The sequence below is a fragment of the Orycteropus afer genome, unplaced genomic scaffold (genome assembly GCF_000298275.1).
Source record: "Orycteropus afer afer isolate SDZICR_OR568_19922 unplaced genomic scaffold, OryAfe1.0 scaffold00487, whole genome shotgun sequence".
In the NCBI taxonomy this organism is placed as follows: domain Eukaryota; kingdom Metazoa; phylum Chordata; class Mammalia; order Tubulidentata; family Orycteropodidae; genus Orycteropus; species Orycteropus afer.
In genome coordinates, this window is record NW_006922074.1 from 1 (window position 1) to 10,589 (window position 10,589).

Consider the following 10,589-nt stretch of genomic DNA (forward strand, 5'->3'; position numbering starts at 1 on the left):
TGCCTGGCATCGGGTGGCATTTGGGAGGCCATTGTCAAGTGAGCTGCCATGAGGAGGTAACCTGTTTTCCTTTTGCAGTGTTGATGGGAACCATTTTCAGCATCCTGCTGGTAACCATGATCCTTATGGCATTTTGTGTCTACAAGCCCATTCGGCGCCGGTGACAGCGATCAAGCAAGTTCTCTTGTGCGTGTTTGGGAACAAGGAAACGTGTTGCCCATGGTCTGGTAGAGAAGGTGGAATCAGAAGATTCCTGTTTGGAAATGACCTTTGGTCTGGACAGCTGGTAAACTAATGTTTTAGAAAAAACATCTACTAGCAATTATTTTTCCCTAACACTGTAATGCAAATAATTGGTCTGTCTGTTTTTCCATGTTTTATATATATATGTGTGTATCTATATGTATACTTGTGAAAAGCATGGCCTGAAACTCCAGTTTCAAAACTGAGTGCTCACATGGAAGACAACCTGGTACTTTTGTATTAGAAACATCAGAAAGGATTAATCATTAATGTTTGGAAATATTAATGGGAAGACTTAACATGTAAAAATTCCCTACTTAAGCACCATTCAGTCATAATGGGGCAAGAATCACAAATGTTTCTACTTCTACTCAGTTGACCCAGAAGGCTGTGTGTGCAAAGCCATGTCTCAGCTGCCTCTCGTGGATGTCAGAGGGTCACTGTCAGATGGGTGTTGGACATGAAATGTGAGCTGTTAGCCCCACCCTGTTCAAACATACTGATCTGCCTTGTACCGCACTTTCATTTTTCCAGCCCATGGCCTGAAAATCGGGATCACAGTTCAGGCTTATGACCTTGAGGACACTCAGCAGGTGCTCCTTTGAGCCCTGGTGGGGGGCACTGAACCATGGAAGTGCAAGATCGGGTGGCAGGTGGGTGTGCGTTTACACACGTGATCTAAGCTTGGAAAATGCTGCTGTTTGTTCTGTTGAATGGGATGCCACATCCCTGGTTGAAATACTTCTGTACTTACAAAGTGGTTATCAGTGTTTATTTTCAAGGTGCTCCATTTAATTGTGTTATGAATTATCTTGTGCTCTAGTCCAGCACCAAGTCAATTGCGGTCAAGTCCAATTTTGAGTCATGGCAACCATATAGGACAGCATAAAACTGCCATGTAGGGTTTGCAAGGCTGTAAATCTTTGTGGACACGAATTGCCTCATCTTTACCCTGCAGAGCAGCTGGTGGGTTTGAGCCACCAACCTTTTTGTTGGCAGCCGAGTGCTTAACCACTGCTTAGTCAGGGCTCCTTCCATTCAAACACATTACCTTTTTTTTTTTTTTTTAAATCTGTTCTTAATGTGAAATGACTGATGTGGGACTTAAATGTTTTGTTTCTAATCTTGTAACACTGAGCCACAGAAATGTTCACTGTTCCATGCTCTTGAGTAAAATGTCAACTGAAATTAAACCCCTCCATAACATTTCACTCCTAGCAGTTATTTCCACCATGTCTGTCAGATTGTTGCACTGTAATGGTTTGTTGCTGTGCTACTGGAAAGTATGCCACTGGTCCTTCAAATATCAACAGGGTCGCCCTGGTGGGAAGTTTCAGTGGAGTTTCCAGACTAGCACTAGGAAAAAGGCTTCATAATCTAGTTTTGAAACTCAGCAAGTAATAACCTTTGGGATCACACAGACCATTATCCAACTCACTTGCTTTGGATACATGATCAGGAAATGATTGGAGGGGGTCGCCATAATTGGGGAGGTAGACGACCAAAAAGGATGAGGGAGAGCCTTGGTGAGATGGATTGGCACAGTGGCTCCAACAGTGGACTTGAACATGCTGGCAATTTTGAGGATGAAGCAGGACTGGGAAACGTTTTACTCTGTTGTACCTAAGGCCACCGTGCATTACAGTTGACTTGATGACATCTAACCAAATTTATTTTCCAAGAGTATAAAATGCAGTTGTATGTTTGATCTAATCTCTTAAGCCTGCACTGTGAAGTGCATCTCTACATTCTATGACAGTATTACCCTAAGATAAGAAAACACCTTTAATTAACTCAGGCTGGGAAGGAGTTAAGAGAACCTGGAATCTTGTCCCAACTTCAGTTCCAAGCAGGCTTACTTCTCCAGAAGCCTGTTTTCCCATTGTAAAGTGGTAAAGTACACTTTGTCTTAATTATTGTGAAGATCAAATGATATGAAAATACAAGTGGAAGGTGGGATTGCCACAGTTGGCCTGTCCCATAGAAGTTCAGCTATTGGAGGGGTGAAGAGTGGTGGGATACTGAGAGACACTGGGCCATGAAGGAGTTAAGTCCCAGGGGTGGCCATCCCGCCTCATCTAGAATCTTGTGCTTTGAAAGCCACTGCCATCAAGTTGATTGTGACTCATAGCAACCCTATAGGACAGATTAGAACTGCCCCATTGGGTTCCCAAGGCTGTAAATCTTTGTGGAAGATTTTTTTTTTTTTTGTCCTGCACGGTGGCTAGTGGGTTCAAACTGGCAACCCTTCGGTTAGCAAATGCCAAAGCCACTGCAATAGCAGGAATCCTCGTTTTGATACACTGCCCCAATATTTATTGCCATTTTTAGAACTTAAGCAGGAAACAGTAAACACATACCAAGCCCATCCACCTCGTGAGCTGCTGTTTGCTCACAGCTGGATGTTTTGATCATGTTCCAGTTTGCTGGCCCTGCCTGGCAACACTGCTATTCTGCATACAGATCCAAAACCCAGTTGACATCCTCATTCCAATTTTACCATCAGTTCAGTAGGAGAGTTTTCAAGTTAAAGACAAAGAATGATCTTTGTGTGAAGAGACCTATTACAAAAGGATGAGTAAAGACAAAATTGGCAATTCTGTGAGGATGACCTTCATCTTTTTGGGGGAGGGTCTGACAGCCAAACTCTAGACCTCACCAACTGTACACAGAATCTCTGCCATACCCAAATGAACCATCTGATCTACTTAGACCAATCAGAGAAAAACAAGTTCAGCAAATGCTAATCTGAGCTTTCTTCCATGTTGAGATTAAGACGCCTACCAGTACTTGAGATTGAGATGCCCTTGAGTCGTGGTAGCTTATCAGTATGTTTCCAGCTGGCCCTGAATCTTAAACCTTTCCATGTCTAGACAGGTCTACTGTGGACTTTGAACTCCATCACTTACTCTGCTGCAGTCATTTGAAGTTTCCATAGTCCCATTGTCTTCCTTGGTGTCATCTGTTTAGCTGGAGCCTGGTCAACAAGCTGGTGATTGTGGTGATTCTTTCCCTTTTCTGTCATTACTTAGAGCCGACTTTCCCATGTCCTCAGCACCTGATGCTATAATGTATGGTGTGACAGCCTCTAAGTGTCTTAGGAACTTTGTTATACTTGGTTCCCAGCAGTGTCTTACTTGTCTTACTTGCAGAAATTGATCATTTGAAGTTTGCTACTGATATTGGGGGAGCTCTGGTAGCACAGTGGCTAAGGCACTTGACTGCTAACCAGAAGGCTGGCGGTTCAAACCCACCAGCCACTCCTCGGAAGGAAGATGGGGCAATCTACTTCTGTAGTGATACTGCCTCAGAAACCCAAGGAGGGGTCGCTATGAGTCGGGTCCGACTCAACGGCACATAACAACAACAACAACAAACTGATATTGGACCACTGAAGCCTTAATGAACCTAAAGATTAAGGCACTTGTATAAATTAAAAAATCCACAGGCATTGTACCTTGTGACCCAGGAAAGGTGACCACTTGCTTCAGACTGCTTTGGTGGCTGAAAGTTGGTACTTACTTTTCCCAGAAGTGAAGCAGCTCCTCCACATCTTATCAGAAATAGCAAGGCCTCACTTCTGGTACCCAAACGTTCTTACTGGCCACAGCCTTTTCGTTTTCATAGCAGCATTGTTAGGTATAGGATAACTCTGGAAGCCATAAGCATGTTCTGAACTTTAAGAACGGTCTCACAAAGCACTTAGGCTTCTAAGAGCAAGTATTCACTGGGTAATGAACCAGCCCGCTTCCAGGGGGGCTGCAGAGGTGGGTCAGAGCAGCCCCAACACCGAGTAGCATGGGGCATGTGAACAGTGTAACTTGGGCTGGAAGGAGCATGTCACCTCTGCAATATGCCTCTGATTGCTATGACACCATTCTGATGCCCCAATGACACTCTCACATTAGAACAGAGGACTAGAAAACGTGGTTTGATAAAATGACTCGTGTAGACTACTATTTGAGCACCTCAAAGGAAGCGGTCTTTATTTGCATTTTACAAGAGTGAACATGGATGTAAAACACTGTGACAGGCTGACACAGTGCTCAGTCCCTTCTTAACCAACTGTCTGGGGAGAAAGTCAAGCATGTCTCAGGAAGCAGAACAATGGAATGTAGACCTAAAAGTTCCCTCTCATTCCCCTCAGGGAGTGAACCACACAGCTCTCAGCCTCAAGAAGAGTCTTCGCCCAAGGCGGACAGAAGTAAACAAAACGCCAAGCTGAATATCTTAAATAAATGGTGTTGTGTATACTGGCCTCATGTGCAGAGAAGAAATTTTGGTGAGATCATGGCCAAAGAGGCAGATGACTATATGGAATTAAAAGCATAGTTCTTTGTGACAAAGAACATTTTACTGGCAACCCTAACTTTGTGATACAGATGTTCACTGAACAGTAGTGTGTTCCTCTTTCCATCCCAAAAGAAGCATAAGATGGGAAACACACGAAACACAGGAGGATGTTGACCAGGTTACTTCAGTGCAGCCTGTGGGAATGAATGCATGGGCCAGAGCACGGGGTGCACTCAGCCGTACCCCACCAGGTTCTGCATGCTGTGTGATGGTTATTCACAGAAGGGTTAGCCAAGAGTCACTACTGAAGGTATCCAAAAAAGGCCTGAGAAAATCTGGTTAAAATGTATGACCTTGTATTGCTACTGATAGGAGTAGTCGTTTTCACATCTTCTAAAAATAATAAAAAGATTCTGTTAAAAAATAGATTTATCCAGAAAGATGTTGATTTCAACTGTGAAAAGCAACATGGAGTCAGCATTTTGCCTTTTGATGAGAGCCTCTGTACTTCGGTGTGAAGCTCCCTTCTCTCCAGCAAGCCCAGGGAATATGGTGGGTTGTTCGTAGGGGTCTATTTGGAAATCCTTTGCTAGAGAAGCTCTGGGAAACACCCACGGTTTGGTTCTATGCTATTCAGCTGTTTTGGCCATCTGCCACACTTCCAGGACAGTTTCCAGTTCCCTGAGCTGTTCCTTCAGGGACAAGTTTAGCTGCCTTCGATTCAGCATGGACGATCCTGCTCTCAACAAATTCACATCAGACCCTCAGTGCATGGAGAGAGGGGGGTTTAGATGATTAATTATTGTTAAGGCTAAGGCAAACAGCTGACTGTAAATCTAAAATAGATCCTGTACATATCTCCTCTAATTGTAGCTGGGGGTAGAAGGACTGGAAGAAGGTGACAATGGAGGAGACTAGTGACAATGCTCTAGAAACCCTGTATGAAGTCAAAATGTCAGACAGGTGACCCATTTCTTTGGTGAAGTAAAGTGTCTGATGAATTTTCATAAACTACACTCTACAAAGGCCACTGCTGCTCCCATATATAAAAGCACCCTGACTGTTCAATAACTTTGTTATCCCTCCTTGATAAAAATTAATCTACAAACCTGCAAAGTTTGGGGTTTTTGTCTAAAGCTGGTAGTAAAACTGTGACCTGCAACCCAATACAGTTTATGGAAGTGACGACACCTCCTCCCCTTAGTCTGGAGGTGGGACCTGCCAGTGCCCAGCCCCTTCTTCCCTGGGGAGAGTCACAGTGGGGCCAGGAGGCCCTGACCCTGCACTTCTGCATAAGGAATGGGGCAGGGCCACCTTCTCCAGAGCACACAAGAGGTGCAGCTCTCTGGCCTCCTGGCCCCGGAGGATGCAGTGCTTGTGGTGCAGCCCAGAGTTGGTGTGGCTGCTTAGTGCAGCCGGGGATGGAGAGGCCTATTTCTCAGTGAGTGACAGCTGTAAGACCTGCTGCAGCTCTGCCTCCTCCTCCTGGAGCCGGAGCTCCCGCTCTTCCAGCTCTTTGGCAGAGAGCTCCATGGCCAGCTGCAAGTCACTGTCGAAACGGCTGGTCTCACTTGGGGTGCCAGGACACAGGCCTTCAGAGCTGGTGAGGAGGCTCTCCTGGATGGCCCTGGGTGGGAAAAGAGCCATTCGTCACTGTCGCCAAAGCAGCAGCACCAACCACACTCCCTAACTGCTTTCTAAGCACTATCAATGCCTCAGTCCTTCAATCCCACATACCCCGAGGTGTTCATGCTGTATGCAGGTGAGAAACCCAAGGCCCAGGTTAAAGACCTGCTCCCAACATCACCCGGCTACTAAGTGATGGGGTAATGACTGGAGCTACTTTAAAGCAAAACCCAGGCTCCTGTATGTGCCTGAAGTACACTTTGTCAAATGAATCTTAGTTTTTCCCACTCAAAAAAACGAAAGTGTTAGCAACCCAAAAAACTATACACTTCCCACCAAGGGCACTAGACTGTGTGATTTTACATTCCTCATGAAGAGCAAACCTATCAGAACCTGCTCCCAGTGCCTTTCTGCAGTGACAATGACATTGATTAAAACAAACAGCTACCATCAAGTTGATTGTGATTCAAGGTGACCCCATGTGTCAGAATAGAACTGTGCTTCACAGGGTTTCCAATGCATTGTTTTTCAGAAGCAGATTGCCAGGACTGCCTTCCAAGGTGTCTCTGAGTAGACTTGAACCACTGACCTTTTGGTTAGCAGTCAGACACATTTACCAATTGTACCACTCAGGGCTGACTCCCTGACATGGAATTCAGCAATTTCCATTCCTGGAAACTCTACTGTCGAGCATTTAGACATTTTAAGGTGAAATGCCGCAGGAGGAAGCTGAGAGCTAGCACGTGATGGAGTGTCTCCTGCCAGGCACTGGCCATGCACTGAGGGCCCCCTAGTCTCGCTTTCGTCATCCAGAGTCCAGTCCATCACCTTTCATACTGGGCATCATAGGATTGTGTCTGGCCAATCCCTCCATTTGAAGCTGGTCCTGAGACTTCCTAGGAAAAATCAAACATGATAGACTTAAATACTCAGAAGGAACAGGTGTCAGCGAGCACAAAAAAAATACTTACATAGATATTATTGATAGTGCTGTAAGAAAGAAAGGTGGGGATCTGGGCTCCCTCTCTAACCAAAAAGCATTTGTCATCTAGTCAGTTCCAACTAATGACAGCCCTGTTGTGTCCAAGTGTAACTGCTTCATAGAGATTTCAACAGCTGATTTCTGCAAGTCGCTCACCAGGTTTTCCTTCCCAGGTTTCTCAGGCTAGACCCCAACCTCCCACCTCTCAATTAGTGGCTGAGCGTAGTCACCATTTGCACCACCCAGGACCTCCTACCTCTCCAACCCCACCTGATGTCATGTGATATATGGGATGCTACCCTGATGAACAGCCACGCCCGTTTCAGATTTTACACAAAATCAGTCTATTATGAACAGCTAACTTTGAGCCCATTTCAAACTAACAATGCAGTAATTCATTTAGAGCAAAATTAAGAGTACGTAATACCCTATCTGCTGTGTTTCTGGGTCTGGTCACCTAAGTGACGATATATAAACAAGAGTTATGTACGTATTAGGGGTAAATAAGCTCACCTGCACAGAGCAGAGAAGCGGACTGGGCTGGCAGTGACGTCCACGCACTGGCTCTTCCCCAGGAGCCCTCCCATACAGTATATGCCTGCGTTGGGGCCTAGGAATGGGTGCAGTGGGGGAGTGGTCCTCAAATCTGAGTCCCAGAGACTCAAGTACAAAACTAGAACACCAACAGCCTGAGCCAGTGGGGATGCTGGAGCATGGATACTGTCCACAACACAGGCTCATGAGGGCAAATTCCCAATGCCAGGTACAAAGCAACCAAAAAGCAAACTCTGCCATTGAGTCAGTTTGACTCATAGTGAGCCTATAGGACAGAGAAAAACTACCCTATAGGGTTTCCAAGGCTGCAGAACGGTACAGAAGCTGACTGCCATGTCTTCCTCCCTCAAGCCCTGGACTGTTCCCAAGCAGGTGAGGCCTGAAGAGGACAAAGTGGAAACTTTGTAGCCAGTCTGCCCTGTCCTGAGCTTTCCTTCTGACCAGAGGTTCAGAGTTTTAGGAGATAATACTTCTTAGCACAGGACAAAACATCAATAGCCATTTTCATCACATACTTACTGATGAATTCAGTATTGGGAGTTGGGATTAAAATCCACATTGTTACCACCATGTGGGACAAGTGACATGTAATGCTGCAAGATGATGAACCTTACGTGAACATAACAGTTTCAGAGCTAGAAAACCATAAGGCATGCTTTGAAAAATACATGACTGTTAACAAACCAGATGAATATGTGGAAACGCCTGTGGGGTAAACTTGTGCTGTGCAGATTGTCTTTCACTAATTTTTTGCAAAAGACCAGGTGGACACAAAAAAGATAACCTGTATAAATACAGAGTATTTCAAACTTGTTACTGAGATAAAATCATTAAATCTTTCTGCCAAAGCCTGAGGGTAAAACCCCCCAAGCCTGTATTCAGGTTGTTTCCAGTACAAGTACCTGGCTACTGTTGGCTTCCAGCAAGCTCTGCTGGATGGCAAACTGCATCAGCTCATAGTCTTCATCTTGCAAATGCACATTTCTGCCGTTGTCCTGGATGTGGTATGATTCAGGAATTTCAAACACAGACTGATCGACCTCAAAGCTTGTGACTTGCGAAGCTGGAGCACAAGAGTTAATGACCATAAAATTCCTATACCAACTTACGTTAAAAATTAAATTTTAAAAAACTAAAAGGATCAAAATGATGCTAATAAAGGTTTCCTAGTCTGTGAGAGGGAGTTGGAGGAAGATGAATCACAGAAAAAACTCAGAATACTACTTTGGCCTCAATTCTTTTTCCAGTGATGAAATCAATGCACATTCACAAATAAAACGCTACAGAGCTGTGAAGTGAAAAATCTCTGGCCCATTCCCAGACTTCAGTGAGAACCACTCTGCACTTGTGTTTGCCTCAAGAATGTGATGTGTGTACATGTGTATCAGACCAGTATGCCTTTTTGTATTTTCCTTTTTTATTATGAAATAGAGTAGATACACAAGGGACTACATAAGATTTTTGTACACTGAGTTCTGGTAAGATGGCAGAATAGGCAAAAAGACTGTACAGACCCTCTTCAACGAAGAAAAGGGGAACCAATTAACACAGATATAAAAGATAATCCTGCACCCCTGAGCCTTGAAGGGAAGGATATAGAAGTGGAATAAACTCCAACTATCAGAAGAACTTGCATGAAAATACCAAAAAAGGAGACATACGGAGCTGTAGTCTGGCAGGGATCCTGAAAGCACAGACAGCTTGGATATTGCCAAGTGGTGGTAGGACCTAAGGATTAACCTAAAATTCAGCCCTGCTAGCCAGGGACTGCACAGAGGACTGCTCTGGTGGCTGGGGAATAAAAGGAGAAACAGCAAAGAGGAAGGCGGGCTGAGGTGTAGATTTTTGCCTGTGTAGAGGGTGCAGCCATTTTGAATGTTTACAAGTGGCTCCACCATTTTCGATATTTAAAGTAACAGCATTCTCCCAGATTCCAGGGATTTAAGAACAGGCTCCACTTGCTGGAAACCCCAAGGACATTCTAGACACAGATGACTGGAAAGGTACAACATTCCCCTTCTTACTTTTATACACCACACCCTCTTGGTGAACGGAGATGCGGCCATCCCTCACTCCTACCCACCTTCTGGGCTGGCAGGAATTTCATCGCAGTCTGCGTCCTTGGACAGAGCCTGGGTGCCCTGCCCTGCCCTGCCCTTCCCCTATATATTTTTTTTTTTTTCTTTTTTCCATTTTTCAGTTTGTTTCTTTTTGTCTGTTTTAAAACTACTACTATTATTATTACTTTTGTCCTTTTTACTATTATTCTTTATTCTTCCCCTCCCAGGATCTAGTTTTCAGCTTTTATTCTTTTCCCTGTTCTTGGTTCCAATTTTTGTTTTCTTTCTCCAGGTTAACTCCGTTCCTTGCTTTTCTTTTTGCATTTTTCCCATTTTTTTCTTCATTATTCTCCTCTACCTTTTTTATCTTATTGCAAGCTCCCCAGATATTGCAGGTTTGTTTCCCCCCCCTTTTTTCTTTTTTTGGTTGCTGTTCCTATGTGATTATACAGTGTCTTTTGTCCATTTGCTTTTACTTTTGTGTTGGTTATTCAATTGTTATTTTTGTCTAACTGACTGGAAGACAGCAACAGTCCCCATATGACACACCTACACCCACACGTCCTGCAGTTTCACTTACTGAGTGAGAGCCACCACTTCCTTCTCACCAATGGGCCAACGATAAACAACCACCAAAGAAGAGCCTGACTCACCCTTGGCTGCTCTTCACAAGCAGTTAACAGAGATCTAAATATAATAACACCACGATATCTCAGAGACAACAGACCATCACAGTCCACACAAAGAAGCAGGATAAAGTGATAGAAACAAGGGAGCAGGATACAGACCCAGAACACATCCCTGAGGAAGAAGCAGCATTGGAACTCTCT

General features: G+C 44.5%; 1 protein-coding gene across 1 annotated transcript in view; it reads right to left on the bottom strand.

Moving 5' to 3' along the window:
• Window positions 1-5,967: 5,967 nt before the first annotated feature.
• Window positions 5,968-10,589, bottom strand: part of ANKRD13A (ankyrin repeat domain 13A) — a 46,968-nt gene continuing 42,346 nt past the window's right edge. The window contains exons 13-15 of the mRNA XM_007954964.2: window positions 8,602-8,762; window positions 6,991-7,058; window positions 5,968-6,163 (exon numbers count right to left, since the gene is read on the bottom strand). Coding sequence (XP_007953155.1) covers window positions 5,968-6,163; window positions 6,991-7,058; window positions 8,602-8,762 — 425 coding nt within the window. The remainder of the gene's footprint in view (window positions 6,164-6,990; window positions 7,059-8,601; window positions 8,763-10,589) is intronic.